General features: G+C 39.7%; 1 protein-coding gene across 6 annotated transcripts in view; it reads left to right on the top strand.

The window, feature by feature from the left end:
• ANO4 (anoctamin 4) overlaps nucleotides 1-26,627 on the top strand; it is a 418,329-nt gene that overhangs the window by 279,403 nt on the left and 112,299 nt on the right. For all 6 annotated transcript variants that reach the window (XM_053894722.1, XM_053894723.1, XM_053894720.1 and 3 more), the window contains one exon: nucleotides 3,053-3,184. In XM_053894722.1, coding sequence (XP_053750697.1) covers nucleotides 3,053-3,184 — 132 coding nt within the window. The remainder of the gene's footprint in view (nucleotides 1-3,052; nucleotides 3,185-26,627) is intronic.

Genomic DNA, 26,627 nt, shown 5'->3' with positions numbered 1-26,627 from the left:
CAAAGTCCCTTTTGCCATGTCTCATAACATATTCACAAGTTCCAGTGATTAGGGTGCATACATCTTTGAGGAGCCATTCTGCCAACCAGAAGAGCACAGACCTCTGACCACATTTGATTTGTTTATATCATTTAACAGCGTATAATATGGACCAGCCTGTGTGACGGAAGCTGTCCAGTCCATGCTTTGTTCTTCTGCTTCTGCTCAGCTACCCCAGTGAAGACCGATTCACACATTCCCCACCCCAGTTGGTGTCTCAGGTGTTTTGTTTTTAAGATATCTTTTGAATATCTTTATTCCATCCTAATGTTTTTAAAGTACAGTTCCTCTCCTTTTGATCACTTTCAGATTAGCCTCCATGGTACTCAAGAAGTTATTAATAACACTCTATTTGCCTGGCAGCTTCTCCAAAGCATTTCATGCACACCATTTTTTGTAAGCTTCCTAACCACCCTGCAAGGTCAGTAAGATGGTGATCGTGATGACTATTCCATTTTAAAACCCTTAAAAAGGTGAGTGATTTGTGGAGGGTCACACAGCTGATAAGCAACAGAGCCAGGATTTAGGCACCCCAATTACACATCCCAGCTTCTTTCAGGAGTCTCTCTTCTCTTCTTTCCACTTCTTCTGGCCCCTCCTCATTTTTCAATGAATCATTTTCATTACCCTGTTCTACTCTCTCTTCACCATTTCCACATTTCTTTTAAATTGTGCTACTACAAGCTGTTGCTGAAAGCTGCCATTTCATTCCCATTGAGTATTTATGCCTGATTTTTCACAGCTTTATTTGTTTTTATCCATGCTGAGCACTGTACCCAGCTGGATTTAATTCATAGTTGTTGCACGCAGAGCCCAGATTCTATAAGAATGTGAACTTTGCAAAGTGTAATCCGATTAGTGCTGCAGACTAGAGATGTGTGGGAGGTAAAAGCTCTATTATGAAAAGCCTCTGGGCCAATGTCCTCTTTCTTGAACGAATTTAAAGGCAATCAGATGAAATAAAGCCAAGAGTTATGGGGAAGGCCACCAGCTTAGCCTAGGAAGTATAATTTATGAGTCCATTTAAGGACTAAATCATTAAACTTGGACAAGTTGTAGATGCTGGTGAAGCACAATTAACTTTCAATTAAAAATAAAGAAATCTTAAGAGGCAAGCAGGTTGTTCAAACTCTTATTTTGGGGGGAAAAGACTGTAATAAGAGCCAGTACTTAGTTTACACCAGACACTCTTCTGGAGACTTTATATACATAGTGATTAGTTAATCACCACAACCCTATGAATTGAGTATCATTATCCTGCCCACTTTATAGATAAAGAAATTAAGGCACAGCAAAGTTAAATAATTTGGCCAAGGTCACACTGCTAATATTTACAGAACCAGGATTTGAATCTAAGCACTTCACCCCCATGTTCTCAATTACTGTGTCATACTACCTCTCAGCATCATGTCACTATACTTCAGGTATTCTTAAAGAGATGGTGAGGGAGGAGAGGACCAGGAGGAGAAAGGATAGAGGAGATGGGAACTTTTACCCCTTCTTAGGGCCTTGAGGCCTTCCACTGTACTGTTCTTTCCTGGGTACGTGACCTTGAGTAGAATCTTTATTTCTGTGTGTGTATAGATGGTAGGTATGAGTTGTCTTTGAGAGGAAGGACCTAGAGAAGCTATGAGATGCTTTGAACTTTGAAGGGTTCCAAAGAAAGGCCAGCCACTGGGCACAATGGACTTGTAGTGAGGCTGGAACTCTGCTGAGAATAAAAGAAGTGGCAAAAGAGTTAACCATTATTTTTCATCTTGGAGCAGACTGGCTATGTAAAAAGTAATTCCTTCACCTGGGAGTTTCATTGAAAAGGATAAATTGCCATTTAAATTTTTTTTTAATTGGAAAAAAAAAAACCTGCCCAAACTCCATGTGTTTTTAATTACTAGACTGAAAAGGCATTTAGATATTTTCTTCTGTAGAGAAGTCTATTCCTTCTGTAGGCCTCAAGTGAAGATTTCTAGTATGAATTACTTTGATAGGATGATCCCTAAAATCAAGAATTCAAAACCTGAATTCTGTTCCTGGCTTTATTCACTGGGTGGGTAATTTGAGCTTGATACTTACTCACCATGGGTCTCTTTTGGATGTGTAAAATGAGTATGGTTCCTGTCCATTCTACCTCATGGAGATGCTACTTGATATGTGCTTTTGGAAAATACTTTCTTTAGTGGTATAGATACCGCAGGTAGCAAAGTTGTTTTAAAGTGTGCTGTGGATTTTGCTCCTTCTAGTAGTTTTCTGTGAATGGTTGACATTTTGGTCACTTAGAAGACAGATGTTTTCATCATCAGAAGTCAGAGGGAATGGGGAGGGGGCCAAGGGAAATCTGTGGCTTGTAGACCACCTGTAACAACTCTGTTTTCTGTGACTTGGCATCACTGTGCACTCTGGCCAAAATGACACATGTGTGTGGGTCATCATGTCCCAGTATCTTGGGAGCCATGGAGTCAGCTTGAAGGACAGATACGAAAGCTGAACAGTCTGCTGTCTGCTGAGAGGCAGCTCAGGGATGATGTGAGAGGCAGGAAACAAATCATGACATCACGCTCTCTGCACACAGTCAACCCACTGGGATGTGCTGTCAGCTTCCCTGCCAAAAGTTAACTACAGCTTGACCACGTCCCTAACCAAGGAAACTTTCCAAATACAGAATAAGTTTCTAGAACCTACAGAACGTAATAAGCTGAGGTCTCTGCTCCTTTGCTTAAGGGGCTATCCACTTCCTTCCCAGAGCCTTCAGTCTTGGTCATTTATTGGCATGTGGGTGGACATTTAACTCTCGGCTACTATTTCATAGACAATGATATTGAGGCCCCTTAGTGAGATCTTAAAAAACACTTGAGTTGAGGCTTTCTTCTTTCTGTGTATAAAATGGGGGTATCATGAGTACAGTGAGAGTGCCTAAGGTGTGTGGTGTCATAATTACAGCTCTGTGGAGACTTCCATCCTGTGTTTTGGGACAATGCTGATATGCTGTACCCTTTGGTTTTTTGCCTTTCATGTACAGGATCGATAAACAAATAAGCAGGTTTCGGAGATGGTTACCTAAGAAGCCCATGAGGCTGGACAAGGAGACACTGCCAGACCTGGAGGAGAATGACTGCTACACTGCCCCTTTCAGCCAGCAAAGGATCCACCAGTGAGTGTTTCGCGTGAAAGCCTTTGTCTTACTAAGGACATGCAACTGTGGTAGAGCCTTCTCCTGCACGCCTTTGAGTCCTTGGCATGTGGAAGGAACAGCTTAGTGCCCTTCTTCCCTGAAAGCCCTGTGAGTGTTCATATCCTTTTGTATTAGGGTAAGCTAACTGTTCTAACAAACAATCCCTGTATCTCAGTGGCTTGACACAATAGAACATGCATTCATATGTGTGTTGGGTGAACAACCTTCTTCTTGGTGATTCCGAGACCCAGGCTTCTTCTGTTTTGTGGCTTTGCCAGTCCCTACTGCTCAGAGCCCCTAGAGGCTCATCAAAATCTAACCAGCAGACAGGGAAACTGGTCTACCCCTTGCCCTATTGAAAAGAGGGCTGGTTTGTTTGTTTTAATCAATCTCCATTCACTTCTCAGTTTCCTTTTCTTCAGCAACCCACCAAGTTGCCCCAGGAAAAGCCATATCCCTTAGCAGCCCACTTGCTGGCTCATCTGTCAGACAGTCTCCAAACAGTAATTTGTCACTTTTGATATACTGGGGGGGAGGGGGGGGAGGGGGGCTAAGTAATTGAGCCTTTGAGGAACTGCAAAAGTGATAGGGAGTTGACTCTGAAGCTTCTGAGATGGCAAGAAATCAGGTGGCAGGGTCAGTGGTAGGAAAGAATACATGCCAAAGACTGTAAGCAGCTAGGCAAAAACAGTCTCTCAGAAGGCAAATAGATAAGTTGGGCATAGCCTTGTTCTCAGCCCGACATCAGGAATTCCTGGCTTTCCCTACTCCAGCCATAGAGACAGCCTCAGTAAAAATGACTTACCCAAGTGGAGGGAAAGGATGACATCTTTAAAAAATAGGTTTCAGGGCACTTGGGTAGCTCAGTTAGTTGAGTGCCTGACTCTCGATGTCGGCTCAGGTGATGATCCCATAGTTCATGAGATTGAGCCTTGTGTCAGGCTCTGCGCTCTCAGAGCTGCTTGGGATTCTCTCTCTCCCTCTCTCTGCATCTCTCCCTAGCTCGTTCATTCATTCATATTCTCCCTCTCTCTCTCTCTCTCTCTCTCTCTCTCTGTCTCTCTCTCAAAATAAATTTAAAAAATAGGTTGCTAACTTTGAGGAAAAAAAGATAATAAACCAAAGGGCAATTGTCAAGTTGCAGGGAACATACAATTGGGGGTTTGTTTCAGCAACAGAAAATCAGTTAATGTCTTTGGACTTTAAGAGGGTGAAGGAGAAAAGAACAAGAGTAAATGTTCTGCATCAAAATATATAATGTATTAATGCAAAGGAAGGAACTTTGTAAGCCTCTGAAATAGCCAAACTCTGGATCCCCACAAGTCAGATTGATGCCAACCCAGCCACATTATGTGAACATTTAAAAGACTTTCAAGAAGATCTAAAACTCACAACTTGGCCTCAGAATCCTAGTTAAATCTTCCACAGGAAATAGGAAATGAAAAGGGTTTCATGTTAACTTACAGATTATAACATACGGGTTTTTTTAAGAGCAAAAGACAGATGAAAGCGGGCATGTTCCTGCTCTTAATTTAAACCTTTGCTATGCCTATTCTGTTCATCTTGAAGTTTCTTAGACAAGTGGTTGTATGTTTTAAATCTTCTGGAGTAGAGGCTGATTTACATGCAGAATTTTCCCTTTACTTCTCACCTGCCTAAGAGAGTATCTAGCACAGTTCAGGAACATCTCGTGGTCTTTGGATGGATAGGTGGATGAATGGATACGTAGGTGGCTAGATGAGTGGAAGATGAAATACACGGTATGTGCCTGGGGTTTTGCTTTACTTCAAAGGGATATAGTTAAATAGAAGAGGAAGGTTTGTCACTACTCATCTTCATGCTGGTTACATTTCCTGATGTTCTTTCTTGCTTTAGAACAAATTTTTAGCAGGGTTCTCAAAGTCAGAAGCACCTTGGCACCCACCAGGATCTCTAGGGAATAGAACCAAGAATCCTATCTTTATAAGTATTTTAAAGTATATGATAAATTAAGGATAATAGTTTGTGGGATCACAGAGGTATTTAGCCATCTCTATTACAAATTTGAGAGGCCTTTTTGATGTTTGGGCATCGATTCACCGAGTAGTTGATTCAATTAGCTGTCACTTATTTGATGTCTACTTCTTGCCAGGAACCATCTGGGTACAGAGGATATAAAGATAAATACAGAGTCTTTACCCCAGCCTAGTAAAGATAGAAGACCATTTTGAATAATTGTAAACAGTATGATGGGTGTGCCTTAAAAGAAAGAGTGCTCCATACTCCAGATTAGGAGGGAGGTTCTAAGAAATAAGGGTTGAACACACAAAATAATGCTTGAGGTGGGTCTTACCTACGTCCAGGTATGTAAGTGGGGGGAGGGGGTGAGGGGCGGAAGCATATCTCAAGAGAGAATAACATGTGTACAAAAGTAAACAAGCACTAAACAATGAGGTGTTTGAAGACCTACAGGTGGTTTTCTGTGAATGGGAAGAGTATGAGAAAACTTGGTGTTATTGTTTGAAAAAAGGGAGTGATCAGTGGAAGATGAGCTTTCAAGATAGGAGAACCAAGGAGGAAAAAGCAGAGGGACTGTTGGAATGAAGGAAACATATGAACCAGACCTCAGTGGCACCAAAAGGGTAGTTTAGGCAGTTCCATCATGCAGTTGGGAGATGAAGGATTAAACAAGGGTCTATGAACATCATTGGGCAGTGGGGATTTCTTTCTCCTTGAGAATTGTCATGCCACACAGCTAACATCCCTTTTGCGGAGGTGGGGTGGGGTGGGGTGTATGAACTCAGGTAAAAGATGAGGGCATGTTCTGGATAGGTCTTTTTTTTTTTTACCCATTTTTAATTTATTTATTGTTTAATTTACATCCAAGTTAGTTAGCATAACTAACAAACAACATCCCTTTAATAAATGTGTAAAAGTAAGACTTATAGAGCATTGACTGTCAAGTTAGAAGTGATTGGTACACAAGCACCCAGGTGGCTCAGTCAGTGAAGTGTCTGACTTTGGCTCAGGTCATGATCTCATGGTTTGTGGGTTTGAGCCCCACATCAGGCTCCATGCTGGCAGTGCAGAGCCAGAGTCTTCTTAGGATTCTTTCTTTCTGTCTCTCTCTGCCCCTCACTCCACTTGTGTGTTCTCTTTCTCTCTCTCTCTCTCTCTCTCTCTCTCTCTCTCTCTCTCCCTCCCTCCCTCCCTCCCTCTCCCCACCCCCCCCCCCTCAATAAACTTTTAAATAAACTTTTAAATAATGAAATGATTGGTACAATCAGAAAAAAAAATCCCCCAAAGATGCTTCCCTAAGGTGACATTAATGGGTTTAAAGTAATTAGAAGTAGCTGATAAATGGGCTGTAGGGGTTATAATATGATTTCTTGATTTTCCAAATTCAGTCCAGAATCCCATGTGACTTCTTGGTTTTGCAGACTGTTTAATATTGTGTTTGTCTAGGAATAAGAGAGAATAATAGATATTTGTGTGTGTGTGTGTGTGTGTGTGTGTGTGTGTGTGTGTGTGTGTGTGTGTATACACATGAATGTAGTGGAAAAAGAAAGAAAAAAATTAGGTTAATGTGCTCAAAGTGGAAAAGATGTATTAAAAATATTTTGCACTCAGGATAAAACCCAGACTCCTAAGTTGGCTCACTAGCTCCTGCTTCCATTCCCCTGCTGAGCACTTCGGCCATAATGCACTGCTCTGACCTTCTTAACTCATGATGCCCTCTTGTCTCCTGTTGCACATGGTCTTCCCTCTGCTTGGTGTACCCTTTCCTTTAGGCTCCCTTCTTTCAGGTTTAAGTAGATGTGTTTCCTTCAGAAAACCTTCCAAGATTTCCTACCTCCACCCCCAATTCTGGGTGAGGTGCATTCTTCTATATCTGATAATATTTCCTTTTTCTATCATAGTTCTTAATATATTATCATATAGACTATAACGCCCTTGAAAGACTATATCGGTGTCATCATTTTTTGAATCTCATAGCTGGTGCTTGATAATGATTTATTAAATGAGAAGTGAGTACATAAAAGTGAAAATAGAACAATTATGTGAGCAAAGAATATAGATGGTATATATAGACAATTAGATCACTGCACACTCATTTCAAATCAAATTCAATTCAACACATTCTCTCCTCTAGTGTGGTCCACTTCCATTGTCCACAGTCCAATTTATGGCACTAATATTTGTGCAGTTGCTGAAATCAGAGTCAGGAACCAATTCTAATCCTCTTCTTCACTTCCACTTCCCACATCCACTACATTTCCAAGGGCTGATGATTTTACAAGCTAAGTGTCTCTGTAATCTAACAATTTTGTCTATCTCCACCATCATTTTCTCACTTCTAAAACCTAGAGGTAATATAACAGATCTCGCTGGTTTTATCCTTGCCCACCTTCAATCCATTCTCCCAAGTGCAAACAGAAGGATGTTTTCAAAATACACATCTACTCATGTCACTTGACCCTGTTTAAAAACCTTGGAATAAATACCAAAATTACTGAAGTGACCTACAAGGCCTTGGATGGCCTGGCCACATGGTCAATTCCTCTCTAACCTCGTCTCCCTTCGCTGTCTCCCACCTTCACTTCTTATTTTTTGAACATTTAAAATTTATTACAAATGCAGTAAGTTAAACTCTCATAGAAAGTGCAAATTACAATTAAAATTTTAATGTGACTAAAACTCTTGAACACTATACTTTGAAGAGTAGGCAAAATAACTATAATTATAATGTTTTCTAAATTTGTCACTTTATACCAAAACTATTCAAAATTATTGATGCTCTGATTTCTTTACTATTTTGATAAATATTCTTAAATGTCTTTGTAGGATTACAATAAAACTTTTAATTTAACTTAAAATTATAGTAGTTTATATTGTCATTATCCCAAGATTACAAGGTCTTTGCTGGATCCAAAAAAAATCCCCCCAATAAAACAACTCCAGTATCGTCTCACACTACTTTGATTCTAGGACCTGGATTATCAACAAGCTAATTTCTGATGTGTAAATGGGACTGATTGCTTGTCCCAAATTGATTTGAACCAGACCTACTGAGCATTTGGCAAGGTCCCTTATGAAACTATACTTTATTTATGTTAGTGACATGATTTGAATTCTGCAATTAGATATTTGCAATTATGATCCAGATACGTAGAGCCTCTCTCAGTTCTTCAGATGCACTCTCCCTCAGGGCATTTGCACACACAGTTTTCTCTCTCAGAATTGTCTTCCCATTTCTTCCCTTTCCCCCTAGTTTACTCTTACTAATCCTTCAAAAACTAACTCCAGAACTCTTCCCAGGGAAGCCCTCATCTCCTCCTTCCAAACCAGGTCTCCTTGCTGTATTCTCTTTCAGTCACATGTTTCCTATGGAGCATTTTTTTAATTTTCAATTTCATAACTGTATAATTATTTGGGCAAAATATGATTAATACCTCTCCAGAAAACTGAACTGCATGGAGGCATATGCTATGTCTGGTTTTGCTCATAATTATATCTCCAATACCTAACACAATGCCTAGCATACCATAGATGCTCAGTATTTGTCCATTAAATGAATGGAGTGAGGATGAAAGTAATAAAAACAACACAGGATAATCTAATCATGAACCTTTATACTCTGAACTACCTTGTACAAAAAATTAAAGTTGAGAATAAATTCAAAAACAAATAGCCTAGCATTCTATTTCAATATCTATCAATGTTTGAGAAACAATAAAAGCAAACCTGTGAGTATACATGTCTATAAGAGACATGATGCCATCAGTCATTTTATATATAGCCAAAGGTGGACCTACACATAGGAAAACTCTTACTAGATGCCAAACACTGTTTTAAGACCTTAATCCTTACAACAACCCTATAAGAGAGGAGGTATTATAGCCACCCTTTTATAGATAAGGAAAGTAAAGCACAAGCAGGTTAAGGAATCTGTAGTAGGTCACATGGGTAGGCTAGTCCACCCAATGAAACAACTCCCAAATATCAGTGCTTTAGCGCTATTGAAGTTTATGTGTGGTTCACATCATAGTGTAGGCTACCATGAGGAAGGAAGTGCAGTGTCTCTGTTCCATGCAGTCATTCAAGTACCCAGGCTGCTTCTTTCTAGTAACTGCCATCCCCTGGATCCCTTGCATCTGGTTGACACACGGGAAAAGAGAGATGAGTAATTTTGTAGGAAGTCTATATGGGCCAGGCTTAAAAGTGATTTACTGCACTTATACCCGCATTTCATGGGCCAGAGTTCAGTCATATTGTTACCCCAAAAGCAAGGAATGCTAACGTAACTAGTCTATCTGTATGCCCAAGAGGGAAAGTGAAACAGGTTTGCCGAACAACTAGGCAGTCTGTCTCAGTGATGGAGTAGGAATTCAGATTCAGACAGGGAGGCTTCAGACTCCACACTCTTAAGCATTACACTCTACTACCTGTGTACTGTTGACATTTTGGACCGAATAACTCTGTTGTAGGAAGCTGTCTTGTGTGTTGTAGAATCGTTAGGATATCACTGGCCTCTACCCATTTGATGCTAGCAGCTGCTCCCTCCCTGCTTAATTATTATAATAAAAAATGTCTCCATACATTGCCAGATTTTCCTTGCCAGGGTTGGAGGGGTGGGGATGATGGATGGGCTCAAAATCACACCACTCTCTCCACTTGAGAACTATTGTTCTACTGGTTTTTATTACATGACATCCTTCAGGCAGGACCACCCACTCTCTAGATCAATTAAACTCTAGTTGCGTCTGATAATTATGATAGACAAATCTATTTAAGATTTAATTTTTTCCTCAGCACCTCCTTGCCTGTGAATGTTGGCTTCCTTGAGTATCATTGCCCTTCATTTTTACAATGGCATTACCAGTAATATCCTTGAGGCAATTACTTGTTAAGGTTGGTACTTATAATAAACGTTTTTGCTGGTAGACCGAGAAAAGGAAATGTAGAAAAGATTTATGCCACTTTTTATAATAGATATGTAATATATACTTTCAAGAAATAGATCAATTCTGAAGTGCCTTTCAGGAAAAAGTTTGTGCTAGATATACACAGAAAAAACTGTTTCTCCCTGTAATTTGATTCCTGTTATTACCATTAATTTATTTTTATGAAAACCTGTAAAAAATGAGGTAAAATTAAATATTGACCATTTCCTAATAGAATATTCTGAAATTTATGTTTGTGGTTTGTGCATATGTTTAAATAGGTACTCATTCATTCACACGCTGCATGCCTGTTATTTTTCTGTGTGCTTGGGAATCAACTGTGAATAAATAGGCCAAGATCCTTGCTCTCCTGGAGCTTAGCTTGTAGTTGGGGCTAACTGGCAACAAACTATAAACTAGTGGTTCTCAATAGGGGCATGATTTGGCAAGATCTGGAAACATTTTTGGTTGTCACAGTGGAAGTAGAGAGTGCCACTGGTATCTAGGGGATGGAGAGCAGGGATGCCGCTAAACATCCCTCAGTACACAGGTGACCCCCACAACAAAGAGGTCTCTAGCCACACATGTCAGTAGTGCTGAGGTAAACATTTTTAAAAAATCAATTGTAAAACATGTTAGAATGTGATAAGTACTATGGAAAAGGAAAAAGAGGTATAGGGGTTAGGGAATGAAGAACAGTGGCATGGGGAGGTGGATGCAGGTTAAATTTTCAAAAGACAGTGTTTATATTCTTCAGGAGGCCTCATAGAAGTCGTGATTGGAAAAAGACTTGAAGGATACCCAAAGGGTATAAAAATATAGATTTGGAGGGACACATGAAGCCAGTGTTTACAGCAGCATTATCAACAATAGCCAAACTATGGAAAGAGCCCAAATGTCTATCAACTGATGAATAAAGAAGATGTGATATATACATACATATATATGTGTGTGTGTGTATACACACACACACACATACACACACATACACACACTATGGAATATTACTCAACCATCAAAAAGAATGAAATCTTGTCATTTGCAATGATACGGATGGAGCTAGAATGTATTATGCTAAATGAAATAAATCAATCAGAGAAGGACAAATACCATATAATTTCACTCATATGTGGAATTTAAGAAACAGGTGAACATATTGGAAGCAGCGGGAAGAGGAGAGAGAGAAACAAACCACAAGAGACTCTTAATGATAGAGAACAAACTATGGGTTGATGCAGGGAGGTGGGTGGAAGATGGGCTAGATGGGTGATGGGTACTAAGGAGGGCACTTGTGATGAGCACTGGGTGTTGTATGTAATTGATGAATCACTGAATTCAGCTCCTGAAACCAATACTGCCCTGTATGTTAACTAACTAAAATTTAAATAAAATTTAAATAAAAATGGGAAAGAAAGACCTGAAGGAGATAAGAGGGAAGTACTTAGAGGGAGTTCCAGGTAAGGGAACAACCAAAGCACAGACCCTAATCTGTGAGCACATTTGTGTGTTTGGGGGGAAAGTAAGATCCTGTGGCTGGAAAAAAATGATGATACAGTCAACAGTGATGAGTTAGAAAGGAAAGAGGGAGGCTGATTATATACAGCCTTGGCTTTTACAAAGGGAAGAGATAGTCTAACCTAACTATTGAAAGTATTATTGTGACTACTTTGTTAAGAACAGGCTGTAGGAAAGAGTAGAAGCAGGAGCCAGTAAGTAGGCAACTGCAGACATCTCAGTGAGAGAATTTCTAGCTTTTGAAAGTCTACAGTGAAAATCATATCACATATAACTCAGTATCAACCAATTTCCTTGCAAAGGTTGGTTGTACACAAAACATTTTAGTTTGTGTCCTGTGCATATATGAAATAGACATGATAAAAAGACCCTTTGAAATGAAATTTGCCTACATGCCTTTATCCCCTTGCTAGACTGTGAGCTACTGAGGGCAGGAAGTTCCTGCCTGACAGCCAGTGGCACCCAGGGTATGATTTTGATCATAAGACCTAACAGAACAGGAAAGGGGCACAGCGGAGTTGGCACTATTGCCACTGCTGGAGGATGGAGATGGGACTTCAGAGTCTGGTTCTCTTATCTAAACCTGCAATATCCACATGAGAAGTTGAAAACCATAGTCAAATAGTCAATTGTGGTCTCTTTGTTCTACTTGAATTTACCCTTGGCTTATTGATTTGTTTTTAGTCTCAATTTTGCTAATAGACTTTCCTATCAAGTTTTTTGGCTATTAAATTCTATTATCAGGATTAATGCCTGACCCCAAGACCCTGAAATCCTGTATCATATATTTTAATTCATGTGTCATGTGCACATGTGAAATGTAATTGTGTACATAAAAGACCACTTGATATGAAATTGGCTTACGTGCCTTTTTCCCCCCTTATAAATTATGAGCTAGGGAATTAAAAAAAAAGTCTAGAGAATAACAAAACAACACAGCTCTTAGTGCTAAGGAAGCACTGACCATGGAAATCTTGGTGCTGGGGCCAATGAGGGCTGTTAAGGACAGGAGGAAATTGCTGAAGGGTTGTTGGTGGGAGGTTCTCTGTAACCTCCCTTTGATTGCCTTCTTATTGGTTAACCTTCTCAGCTGCATGAGCCAGAAAACCATGGCAGTGAGGTATGGATGGTAGTAATCAGTCAAATAACTGTCTGATGGTCATCTTCAAGTAGTGGTAGCAACAATTGCAAGGATAAAAGGTGATAGTGGCCACCATTTATAAACAACTCCTGTATTCCAGAGTTGCACCATAGACTCATTACAACTCTGAGGATGCAGTGGTATGATGAGGGTCACAGAGACTGAGTGGTTTGCTCATAGTCACTCCAGTCAATGGCAGATGAATGAACAGGAGAAAAGTGTGTTTTCTCTATAATGCGGACACCTCAGGTACGTGCCACATGGGCAGAACTAAAGTACACTTTATTTTCCAGTCGCATTAAACTAGTGTGAACAGGTGCATACAAACATATCTGATTGCCTTTGGAATTTGTTAAAGCATTTGGGGGCGGATGTAAACAAACAAATGAAATGGTAAAATGTAAGTAAATATTCTTAACCAAGGAGAATATCATTTAGAGTAGGCACTCAAGTTCAGGGGGGAAAAAGGCTCAGATTTGCAGGCCTCAATGGCCTATGTATCTGTAATGGTTGATAAATGAGCCAGTAAATTGGGCTTTAATCATAGTGGGTAAAGCAGAGGGAGAAACACAGGAAGTCACGTGGTTCTGATTGTCAGAGAGGAAGAAAACCAATCTCTTAGTGAAGCAGAGCCTTTCTTAGCATTTTCCTAGCATTTGCAAGAAATAAAATTCTTGCACAGGAAAGGGAGGAGGGCTGTAAATAAAGCAGTGAACAATTTCCTTAGCAACCTCCTTAGAGCAAACATCTTGTAGGCTTTTCCAGGGATTGTTTTTGGTATGTCCCTCAGCATGGTTCTGGAGGATTAATTGCTCATGGCTATAATGTTTTGTAGGAATTTAGACTTGTCTTCAGCAGTATATCCTAAACTAACCTCATGTAAATCTTTGTTATTTAAACTACATTCTGCAAAAATTATAGCTGAGAATTGATTAAAAATCAAATAGCCTCATGTTCCATTTCAATGTATATTTGTGTTTGAGAAGTAATAAAAGCAACCAATGGGTACATATTTTTATAAATCAGTGTATGATACCATTTGGTCATTTTACATGGTATCACCAAGACTGGGCCTACAAGTTGCTTACCAGTCATAATTGTATGGGAGCCTAAGAATCTGACCCCACAGAAAGTTCTCCTGCACTAGACAGCTGTGGGGCCCGAGGCTGTTAGCATTAGGGTCTGTCATTTCATTGGAGCATTGTATTTCCAGAAGTCCCCTCTCAAAACTCAGACAACTTCAGAGGCAGTAGTTCAATACAACAGTAGGGAGTTTGTTGAATGTTAGTCCTATGAGGAAGGTATAGTCATTATCTCCATTTTTACAGAGGAGGAAAGGCACAGAGAGGTTAAATAACTTGCCCAAGGAAACACAGTGGGTAAGTGGTAGGATGTGGATTCTAAGATAAGGCACTATGGCTCCAGTCTTATCCTTTTAACGTTATATATCAGTTTTCTATGGCTACTATAACAAATCACCATGAATTTCATGGCTTAACACAAATGTACTATGGCCCTGCAGGTTAGAAGTCTGTCATGGGTCTCACTGGGCTAAAGTCAAGGTATGGCAGTGCTGCATTCTTTTGTAGAGGCTCTGGGGGAGAACTGTTTCCTTATCCTGTCTAGCTTCTAGAGGCTGCTACATTCTTGTCTCCGGGCCCTTCCCTTCATCTTCAAAGCCAGAAACAGTGGTTGAATCCTTCTAACATCACATCATTTCACTCTGACCCTGTTTCTGTCATCCTACCTCCCTCTCTGACTCTTATTCTTTCCTCTCCCATTTTTAAGGATCCTTATGATTACACTGAGCCTGCCTGAATGGTCCAAGATAATCTTCCTCCCTCCCTACTCCCTACCTTAGGGTCAGCTGACAAGCAACCTTAATTCTATCTGAAATATTAATTCCCCTTTGACATATGGCTTAAAATCCCTAATACTGGGATTAGGACGTTGACATTATTCTGCCTAGCACGTCTTTATAGACTGGCCAATCTACAGAGCCCTAAGGGTCTAGAACAGAGGATAGGTAAGTTTTGACAGAAGGAAAAGAAAGAAGCAAGGAAGAAAGGATTGTGGTAATAAGATTTAAGGACATTAAATGAAATGAGTTGTGTAAAATATTTAGTCCACTACCTGGCCCAGATAAAGCACTCAATAATTGATAGATGTGGTGGTGGTGGTGGTGGTGACGGAGGTGGAGAAGGAGGATGACCATAAGTACAATGAGAATTCTTGGGAAAAATCCCTAAAAAGTTGTAGTTGGTGTAAAAAAGTTTGAGGTGAAAAAACTAATTTTTGCAAAGTTAAATATCTGACCTGAACTGGCATAGCATTCCTTTTAAGCTAAATGTCGTTCAGTGTTGTGGGTATGTTATGGACAGAATGTTTATGTTCCCCACCTCCAAATTCATATGTTGACAATTCTTACTGTGATGGTATTAGGAGGTGAGACCTCAGGTTGGTGATTAGGTCATGATGGTGGAGCCCTCATGAATGGGATTAGTGCCTTACAGAAGAGACCAGAGAGCTAGATTACTGACCACCATGGGAGAATACAATCAGAAGTCTGCAACCAGAAGAGGTTGCAGACCTTGACCATACGAACACCCTGGTCTCAGATTTCCAGTCTCCAGGAAATAAATTTCAGTTGTTGAGAAGCCACCCAGTCTATGGTAATTTGTTACAGCAGCTCTAAAGGCAGGACACATTGCCATTTCACATTTATCAGAAATGTATGCACATGTGTTTTCTAAACCCTGTCAACATGGGTAGCTAAAGCCATGCATTCTTCCAGCATGCACCTTTTTCTTATTTTCTGTTTGAAGTTTTTCTGGTGTTTTCATTGATCTGAAATCTTTAGAGAGTCCTTTAGGCAGAGATACTGATATTAATTTAGGTAGGATTAATGTTCTTTTAGTGCCCCCATGACTTACAGCTGTCTCAGAACACTTTTTTTATTGCAATCACTTATTCAGCATTAGGATACCCAATATGCAGGTTGTTTTCTATTGATCTGTAAAATCAGGGGAAACCCATCTATATCCTGGAAAGTTTTATACTGAAATGAAAATGAAACCAGCCACACAGCCTGAGATTTGTGTTTCTGAAGATTATGTGGCTTCTTTTAAATAGAACATAACTTAATGCATCTAGTTTAAGAGGCAAAAGATGCACCCAGTCATGTGGGTAAAATGCACCATTGGGTGTCTGGAGACCCAGTAGTTAGTTAGCTGTGTTCTCTTAGTACTTGTAGGACCAACTATGAATTCAGTTACTTAGAAACCTTTTATTTTTTTTTTTGTCATTTATCCATCTGTAAATAGTTTTTTCATTTACTAACTCATTATTTCAATAATTTTTATTGAAGTATTATTAGCATACAATGTTATATTAGTTTCAGGTATACAACATATTGATTCAACAAGTCTATGCATTACTCAGGGCTCACCATGGTAAGTGTAGTCACCATCTGTCATCATATAACATTATTAAAATATTATTGACTATATTCCCCATGTTGTATTTTACACTTCTGTGACATATTTATTTTATAACTGGAAGTTTGTGCCTCCTAATCCTCTTCACCTATTTTACCTATTCCCTCATCTCCTCTTCTGTGGCAACCACCAGTTTATTCTCCATATTTAAGAGTCTGTTTTTTGGATTGTTTCTTAATTCATTTGTTTTGTTTTTTAGATTCCACATATAAGAGAAGTCATATAGTGTTTGTCTTTTCCTGTCTGACTTATTTCACTTAGCATAATACCCTCTAGGTCCATCTATGTTGTCACAAATGGCAAGATTTCATTGTTTTTTATGGCTGAGTAATATTCTATTGTATATATTTATTACCTGTTCTTTATCCATTCATCCATGGATAGCCACTTGAGTTGTTTTCATATCTTGGCTATTGTAAATAATGCTGTGATAAACATAGGAGTGCACATATCTTTTGAATTAGTGTTTTTATTTTCTTTGGGTAAATATCTAGTAGTGGGATTACTGGGTCATCTGGTATTTCTATTTTTAATATTTTGAGGAAATTTCATACTATTTTCCACATTCCCACCAATAATGCATGAGGGTTCCTTTTTCTCCACATCTTCTCCAACATGTATTTTTCTTGTCCATTTGATTCTAGCCATTCTGATAAGTGTGAGGTGATGTCTCATTATGGTTTTGACTTTCATTTCCTTGATGATGAGTGATGTTGAGCACCCTTTATTGTGTCTGTTGACCATTTGTATATCTTCTTTAGAAAAATGTCTGTTCAGGTTCTTTGCCCATTTTTAAATGAGATTAGGGAGTTTTTTGATTTGGTTCGGTTTTGGGGTTTTTTGGTTGTTTTTTTGGTGTCAGGTTGAATCCATTCTTTATATATTTTAGGATATTAACTCCTTATTGGATATATCATTTACAAATAGCTTCTTCCATTCAATAGGTTGTCCTTTCATTTTTTTGATGGTTTCCTTTGCTGTACAAAAGCTTTTCATTTTGGGGTATTCCCAATAGTTCATTTTTATACTCATTTTCCTTGCCTGAGGAGGCATATCTAGAAAAATGTTGTTATGGCTGATATCCAGAGATTACTGCCTATGTTCTCTTCTAGGATTTTTATGGGTTCAGATCTCACATTTAGGTCTTTAGTCAATTTTGAGTTCATTTTTTTTTGTATGGTGTAATAAAATGGTCTAGTTTCATTTTTTTGCATGTAGCTTTCCAGTTTTCCCATTATCAGTTATTGAAAAAGACTGTCATTTCTCCATTGTATATTCTTGCCTCCTTTGTTGTAGATTAATTGGCCATATAAGCATGGGCTTATTTCTGAACACTCTGTTCTGTTCCATGGATCTATGTGTCTGTTTTTGTGCCAGTACCATAATGTTTTGATTGTTACAGCTTTGTAGTATATCTTGAAATCTGGGATTGTGATACCTCCAGCTTTGTTCTTCTTTTTTTAAGATTGCTTTGGCTACTCAAGGTCTTTTGTGGCTCCATACAATTTTAGTATCATTTGTTCTAGTTCTGTGAAAAATTCTGTTGGTATTTTGATAGGAATTGCATCAAGTCTGTAGATTGCTTTGGGTAGTATGGACATTTTAACAGTATTAATTCTTCCAGTCCATCATCATGGAATATCTTTCCACTTGTTGGTGTCATGTTCAATTTCTTTCATCAATTCATTCAACACATACTTTTAATATATTTTGTGCCAAGTATAATACTATAGTAGAGAATGTGATTTTGTGTTCATAAATATATTTATGTGTGCATATTTTTAATTTAAAATTTTAACTTGAGCATATTAAATTTGATGGGAAAGACACCATTTTACACACAAAATGGTAGAAGGGCAATGTAAAGCATTTGTAGGAAAAGGGAAGATTTGCCAAATTTACATACAATAAAATAAGCGAGGGTTAACATAAAGGGAAGAAAGGGAGCTAGAACTGCATCTGTGGATGGATTGCATACTGTGTAATTACACTGTGCATTACATCATCTGGAACAATGGTCAGCAGGAACAAGGGAGATCAGTGGGGAGCTCTGTGCTGCCTGTTCTTCCTTCATTCATTGTCTCATTTGACCTTTGCGACAACCCTGCAACATCATTTCATTGTCCTTGCTTTACAGAAGGTAGAATCCAGGGTCCTAAAAGTTAAACAGTTTGTTCAAGGGTACACAGTAACAAGCAGACTTTGGGGTCTGCTTAGAACCCAAATGTGCCTGATTTCAAACCCATGCCCCTTCCGTGATACACAGCCAACACTCATCAAGCAATCACTAGATATCAGGTTACTCATGAGACCAGTAGTAGTATTATATCCATTTAGAAATGGAGGAATGGAACAGAGAAGATAAGTCAGTTCAGGAAACCCTCCTGGATAGTCAGATTCCATGAGCTCACTCTTACTCTGCTAGCACACTCAAACCCAGGCTCTCATATTTATCTTCATTAGGATTTGGGGATGAAAGACAATAGATTTATCTCTTTTAAATCCATGCTCTTAAATCTAAACGAAGGGCAGACCTGCTTAGAAGAATTGTAAGGCTTGGGGCAAGAGTACAAGTGAAGCCTATAGACCATATGTCTAAATAATTAGAAGTAATAAATCATGTTAACAAGTACAACAGTTTCTTTTTCTATCTTGACAAATACACCCGCATAAAGACCTGAATGTCTAAGTTCTCAGGATTCTTGGAAACCCATTCCATTGGTGGAAAAATGGTTTCCCCCACACTCATGGCCTGCCCTCTTCTCTTCCTGTCCCCAGCTCCATCCCACCCTGAGGGGCCTCAGGCTCATGTGTGTGTACACCCCGGCCCCATGTCCACATGTCATTCATGTCCCCTGAAAACAGCTTGGATACTTGGTAGGCATAGAATTGTCTCAGGTAGACCTGAGAGGCCCACAAAGACCCTAAAGTGGCCTAGGTGATTTTGGGGTCAGACTCTAGGTGGTCACTTCCTCTTCGCCTGGCCAATACTTCACCCTGTGGAAAGCAACCCATTGGGAGGCTGATTTATGAGCCCTCTAAAATCCAGGACCTGGGCAGGGTGCATCTTATATCTGAGAATGGTACTGGTTGGACGAGGGGCAATGACCAGAGTTAAATCTATGGCTTTTGTGAATAGTACTTTATTCAAATGACTGCTAATTCAGAACCACGTCTTAGAAATGTTTTTATCCCTGGAGATAAATTTGAGTCTTCTCATTTCCCACTTCACTCACCCCCAATACTACACCAACACCATAAGCTTTGTGTTTTCCACTACATGTTGACCAGCCTCGACACTACCATCTTTTTCATCACCCACCATCACCACTCACTCCTTTTGGTCCTAGCTCCTCCTTTCTGACCTCACTGCCACTGCCTTAGTCAAAGCAGCCACCAACTCTTGCATAAACAATTATAAGTTTGCTCAACTCCTTCATCTTTCCCTACTCCCATATCTATCCATCACACCCATGTAGCTGGGTCACATGCAAGTCTCCTACCATGGGCCCACATGGCACCTTAGAAGGACACCCTTCCTCTAAGAATTCACAGCCCACAGTTTGACAAGCAGAATATCGTGGATTTCCACCCTTCCTCATCCCTTTGCCAAGCACCTTTAACAGTGAATAAAACACACTGCCACATGTAGTAGCATTGCTTCCTTGCTTAAGAGCCTTCAAAGATTCCCTAGGCCCTTTGGGATCAAGTTCAAAGTCCTTAGCACGTGGCATACAAAACTGCTTTTTTCCCCCTCCCCACCAGTCTCCTAGGCTGAATGGGCCAAATGCTCTACTATGTAACAGTGGAGGCTACCTAACTATCCCACGACTGATGTTTTATCTTTCTAAAGTGTGCTCTTCCTCTCACTATCTGGTGAAAGCCTGTTCTTCTCTCAGGATCTAGTTCAGATGTTGTCATTTCTTTTTATGTTTATTTATTTTTCAGAGAGAGAGAGAGCACAGGTGAGGAGCAGAGAAAAAGGGGGAAAGAATCCCAAGCAGGCTTCAAACTGTCAGCACAGAACCCAATGTGGGGCTGGAACTCAAAAACTGTGAAACCATGACCTGAACCGAAATCAAGAGTCGGATGCTTAACTGACTGAGCCACCCTGGTGCCCTGGATGTTGTCATTTTTATTAAACCCCTCGTGTCTCATGCAAATGGCATTAGACTTCTGGGCCCATTAGCCTTTGTAAATACTGTGATTATGCAGTGATTATATTGTACCACAACTATTTGTTTCCATATTGCACAAAGCACAGTTCAGCAGCCAAAAGTAATTAGCAGGGATTTCCAGTTTTTACTCAAGTTTCTCAAAGGACATGAAGAAGAAGCCAAGTACATAGTCTCAGCAACCGTTGGCTATCATCATTTCTTCTTCCTTCATACCCTCTCTTCACACCCTCTGACAGAAACATCCCTCCTCCACTGAAGCCTCCACAGCCTAAAGTTCCTCTCCTCACCACAAACCTCCTCCCTCTCTGCCATCACTTTGCTATGTGGACTGGCATAGCTTATCCACAAGGGAGGAAAAAAATCCACCCTCTTCAGGACAGAGTAAATTAAGCCATAGATTACAGGATTGTCTTTGTTGGGTTAGAGACTGTGCCCATCAGATTATGCTAGGTTCTGCTGCACTGACATCTCTCAAATCCCAGTGTCTTACTCAAAGCAGCTGATTTATTTCTTGTTCACATAGCATACTAGCTGTGGGTCAGCTGAAGCTCTGCTTTCCATGTCTTCTTTCTCATGGAACATTGGCTGAAGATGCAGCCTGTACCTAAGACATGCATTCTCATGGAAGAGGGAAACGGTAATGGTAGAGCCACACATTAGCTCTTCAAAGTTCTGCTCACATATGCCATAATCACTTCTGCTTATATTCCATTGGCCAAAATAAGTCTTATGGCCAAGCATGGTAATGGGGTGGGAAATTAGACTTCTCCCCAGGAAAGGGACTGCAAGTCCATGATAATGGGTAGTGATATATAATCTTCACAAAGAAAAACAGCAAATTGGAAATAATAAAGCAATCCACCGAGGAATACCTTATGTTAATAGTATTTTGTACCTATATAACACTTTAGTCTATGAGCTCTTCTAGGGTGCAGATATCTTGCACTGTTTTACTTTGTTTTAAACACCTTCCATATTTTTAGGAAAGAAAGTTTCCATACAAATTAGCAAAGACAAGCAGAAGAAAGGGAAAAAAATTCTGTAGGGTAGAAATCAGACTTGGGATTTAAATATTTTGAAATATAAATTCAGAAACCATGTTGATACCAAGGTGATATTCCTGTCAGATTAACAAGCAGGATAGGTGGGTGGTCGTTTATGTGGTATGTGATTTCAGATAGAGAAAGAGAGAGAGAGAGAGGGTCCCTTCCCCAAAGAATCTTTCTTTTTCTAGCTCCCTGGACCTCTCAGGCTCCACTCGGGAAAACTGAAACCCAGCAGTTATTTTAGCAGAAATTAATGTAGGGAATCTGTTACATAAGCATTGGAGAACTAAAATGTCATAAAGTGAGCACTGAGTCTACACAGATATTAACTACAGGAGGTACAGGAAGCAGCATATTGCCCCTAGGGCTAGAGGGTCCAGAGGAAGAGGTTGGGTTTATCAGAACCTTGAAGCTCAGAGAAGGTTGCCCCCTGGAGCTGACCCCCCATGCCTCTGAGGAGAAAATGGTGCCCTGCCTGTGCTAGTACCTCTGGGGTACAGGGCAATTCAGTGAGTCTAGTTTGGGGTATTTATTTTTTAAGATGGAAACTGGAACCAACTGCCACTGTGAGGTTGAAGAATCACTGCTGGAGCAACATTGACAGGACAATGGGCAAACAGGAAAGACAAGATCCTTTCACTCCATTTGTTCCTCTTCCAGTCTCCTCGTAGGACCCTCTACTGGCAGAACCTTATCAGAGAGCCAGCCACAGAGTAGGACTGTAGTTGGCAGAGTCCCTGCTCCAGCATTATAGAGGAGGGTATAGAAGAGAGAAGCTAGGAGTGAACTCAGGGACTGGAACATCTCCCTAATATCTGGAATTTTACAGTGTGAACTTTAATCCTTTGGCTAAAGTCATCTGTATTTGAAATAAATGTACCTTTTGGTGGGGGTGGCTCAGTGGGTTAAGCATCTGACTCTTAATTTCGACTCAGGTCATGATCTCACAGTTGAGAGATCAAGCCCCACCTCTGCACTGTCAGGGAGGAGCCTGCTTGGAATTCCCTCTCTCCCTCTACCCAACCCTCCCCCCCCCACACTCTCTCTCTGTCTCTCTGTCTCTCTCTCTCTCAAATATAAATAAGTAAGTGTAAGTAGGTAAATTAATTAACTAACTAAATGTCCCTGGGAAAGATTAAAAGTTTCAATGTTATTCTTCATTTATACCCCATAATGAGTAAGCTTATCAGCTCTTTTTTAGAGAGCCAAAAATAAAGAAGGGGAGGAAGAAAGAGCTAAGAGGGGGTACTTTGGCTGTAGCAGGAATAGACAAAGGATCTTACTAAGATGGGAGAGGGAGGAAAATGTCAAAAAAGAAAAAAGATTGGGGAATTATGGAAAATAAATTTTACCAACTTTGAAGTTTTATGGATGCTTGGCAGGTTTCTAGATCTTTGCTGACTACAGCAATATAGATGAACCACAAGAAAGACAGATCTGTCCCTTTGGTCAGCACTCAGTCCTGCTCAGCTCTAATAAGGGAATATAAAAATAAGACCCATCACCAAGACCAGACTAAGACAGTGGCCACAGATGAATCACTGGATGATCAATTTATGCAGTGACAATTGCCTCAGTAATTCAGGCAAAACCTTACTATCGACTCAATTATAGTAGCACCCTAATTAGTAGAAAGCTGAGGCCTGGGTTATTCTAAATTGGATTTTTCTGCTCTGAGGATTAATTATGAAATCACTAGGTCTCCAAACTTGTTTTTATGGATTTAAGACAAATGATTTCCTCTTCATTCTGTCTCACTTTTCAATGGGAAGTAACAGTGGTCTCTAATAAATTTAAATACCACAGTGCTTTCATGTTTTCCTTCTGAATATCCATTTCCATTCAGTCAGCATCAGGCACTCGTTCTGTGACAGACACTGTGTAGGGCTGGACGAGGATGAATGAATCCCAGTTTCTGTCCTTAAGGCTTAGTGGCTGAGCCCACACAGGCTCTGGAGTCTGTGAGACCTGGGCCCCAAATCCCAGCCCTGCAACTCACGAACTGTATGACTATGAGCTTTAGTCATATCTTGAGTATTTTTTCACAATTACAATAACTTTCTGAGCATAATTATTATTTTCAATGTTTCCTCACTCCACATAGCTTCATATACTCTAACACATTACTTTCTGATCATTTTTACTCTCTTTATTATTCTCTATCTTTTATAGATACCCAGTTATCTTTCGCTGACTGTCCATGCTAAAGAATAGGAAATGCAAAACTCGAGTAGAATTTCAGAGTAATGGGTGGGGCCTATCAACTTGTAGCTTTGTTGTAGGGAAATGGCTGGGGGGTTTCAATTTTGGAGTCTCCAGCCTATTCCTCTTCAGATCTTTCATCTTTAAGCTGGTCAGATTCCCCAGAGAAGTCTCTGCCAGTGTTCTCCCTGGAAAGTCAAAACCTGGTTGCCAATGTTCTGGAGCCTAAGTGAATGAAGACACCTGGGAATCTCAGCTTCCAGGATGCAAGTATTCACTTGGTCCTCTAGATTTCAGGATAGCTCCCCTACCCCTAACCATCTCTGGTATCTTACAGTTCAGGGGTTGTATTATTACCCTATGCAAAGAAAAAAAACTCTCCAAGTTTCTGTGAAAATACAAGTGAAGCTCTGAGGATCTACCTTCTTCCTAAATGGCTTTCAACCAATACTTATTTTAGCACCCCCTTCACCCCACTTCTAGAGGCCCCTGATGCCCCAGTTCTTAAGATTTTATGAGATTTTGTAGAGTATAAATATGATTGTTCTTGGTCTTGTCCAGAGCTGGTTTAGGATTCTGTTACCACCTGTCTGTCCACTTTTCACATTCCAGCATATTGTTGCTGTTGCTTTCTGCTGTCTTTGTTCCTTGAGGATTTATACCTGTATGTAAATGCACACACACACACATACACACACACTACTGTTATTTGCATGGGGTTTTGAGAGAGAGCCAAATTAAATGCAAGTGTTTAATTTTCCATTTTACCTGAAAGTCTCATATTTATTGGTGTTTAAAGTTCAAATAGAAAAAATGATGTCATGAAGTACAATTAGAAATGACCAATGGAGGGGCGCCTGGGTGGCTCAGTCGGTTGAGCGACCGACTTCGGCTCAGGTCACGATCTCACGGTTCGTGAGTTCGAGCCCCACGTCGGGCTCTGGGCTGATGGCTCAGAGCCTGGAGCCTGCTTCAGATTCTGTGTCTCCGTCTCTCTCTCTCTGCCCCTCCCCCATTCATGCTCTGTTTCTCTCTGTCCCAAAAATAAATAAACGTTAAAAAAAAATTAAAAAAAAAAAAAAGAAAGAAATGACCAATGGAATAAGAAAAATATGTTCACATTGCTTTAGATTTCACCCATTTATCACCTTAATCCTACAAAGAGGCTTTGAAATCTTCACCAAATGGTCAGAACTCTGAATATTATGTATATCACATATTTGGTCTGATAATTATCTCCTCCTTTTACTCCTAACAATTACACTTAAGAAGTTAGTTATTGCACTATGGTGCCTAAAGCCAAAAAAAAAATTCTCAAAATAGGCCTTGTCACATAAAAAAATTAATTGGTTGCTTTGTTCCTACTTAGATTTTCATTAATTTGAGGACATAATTTAAGTGACAGTTAACTGTATAACCTTTGCATCTCCTTGTTAGAAAAGAAATCTCTATTTAAAAGTATAATTGAGAAAGTTTTCTGAAATATTTATTTTAAGGCATTAGCTTTCACTTTTCTTTTTGTATTATGAATTAATACAACTAGCCATCAGAAAAGACTGGCATATTGGTCACGGATTGCTACATAACAATCTACCCAAAATTTAGTAACTTAAAACCCATTTTACTTGTGGGTGATTCTTTTGTTTCAGCAATTATGCTGGGTTAAGCTGGCCAGTTCTTCCACTGGTTCCATTTAGAGTCAATATGTGGTTGCAGTCATTCTGTAAGGAAAGATAGTTAGACAAGGAACATGTAGATACATCTCCTCACCCCACCCCCCAAAATTCAGAAAGTAAAACAAGAAAAAAAATAAGACAAGGTAATGGAAGAGAGAGTGTGACTTTCAGGACACAAGAGTAACTGTCTTAGCTAACATACTCAGGAGGTGACATTTAAGTTGAGGCCCAAATGTTGGAAAGAAACAGGTTGTGCAAAAATCTAAGGATCACATGAGCTAAAGCCCTGGGTAGTGGCAAGTTGAGTTTTTTCAAGGGCAGAAGAAAAGACAATGTTGCTAGTTTATAACGAACAAGAGGAAGAGGAGAAGAGATAAGTACACTGGCATAGGGAGGACCAGACCATAGGAGAAGCATGTAGACCTTGGAAAGTAGTTAGGCTTTATATCAAATCTGTGGGAAGTTGGTGAAGAGTTTTAAGCAGAAGAGGGATGAGATTTTATTTGTTTTAAAATATCCTTGCTATGTAGAGAATGAACTAATGGGAGGAAGTGAAATTGGAATAGTCAGGAAACTCTCACAGTGCTCTTAGAAACACCTTCAGCGCAGTGAGGGTGGTAAAGGATCAGATTCAGGATGACATTTGGGAAGAACAAAAACTTGATTGGAGATTGGACATGAGAGAAAGAGAGGATAGAGTATGCATCTCAAGTTTGTGACTTGAGAAATTAGATGTGTCAGTGCCATTTTTTAAGATGGAAAAGATGAGGAGGAAAGGAGATTTTTACTTTACAAGGGTATAGATCAAGAGTTCTTTTTGGGATATATTGGGTTTGAATTGTCTCTTAGACTCATATGGAGTCCTGTCATCTACCAACTAGGTTTGATGATCTACCTCAGTACTTTATAGTGTCGCTTTGTGATTAACCCCATTGTTGGGCAACTAAGACATAATGACCCTCATTTTCCTGACAAGTAACTGTGTCCCAAAGAAACTCAATGACTTCCCCAAGGCCACACAGCTGAAATGAAGACTTGAACCCAAGACCTGTATACAGTCCTGTAGGGCATTTTTACCCCTTGCCCAATCTCCTGCTCCAGTTTTTATGGTCAAAGGGAGATGCCAGATAAGGTTACCATTATTGAGGCTTTGCCCACATGCTCAAATTGTCATCCATATTTGAGGCAATATTCTACTAGCCACATGTGAATATTTATATTTTGATTTTATTTAGTTAAAATTA

This window comes from Panthera pardus, unplaced genomic scaffold, assembly GCF_024362965.1.
Source record: "Panthera pardus isolate Hobbes unplaced genomic scaffold, ASM2436296v1 HiC_scaffold_6, whole genome shotgun sequence".
In the NCBI taxonomy this organism is placed as follows: domain Eukaryota; kingdom Metazoa; phylum Chordata; class Mammalia; order Carnivora; family Felidae; genus Panthera; species Panthera pardus.
Note: the sequence above shows the minus strand (reverse complement) of the source record. Positions and strands in the feature narration are given on the sequence as shown.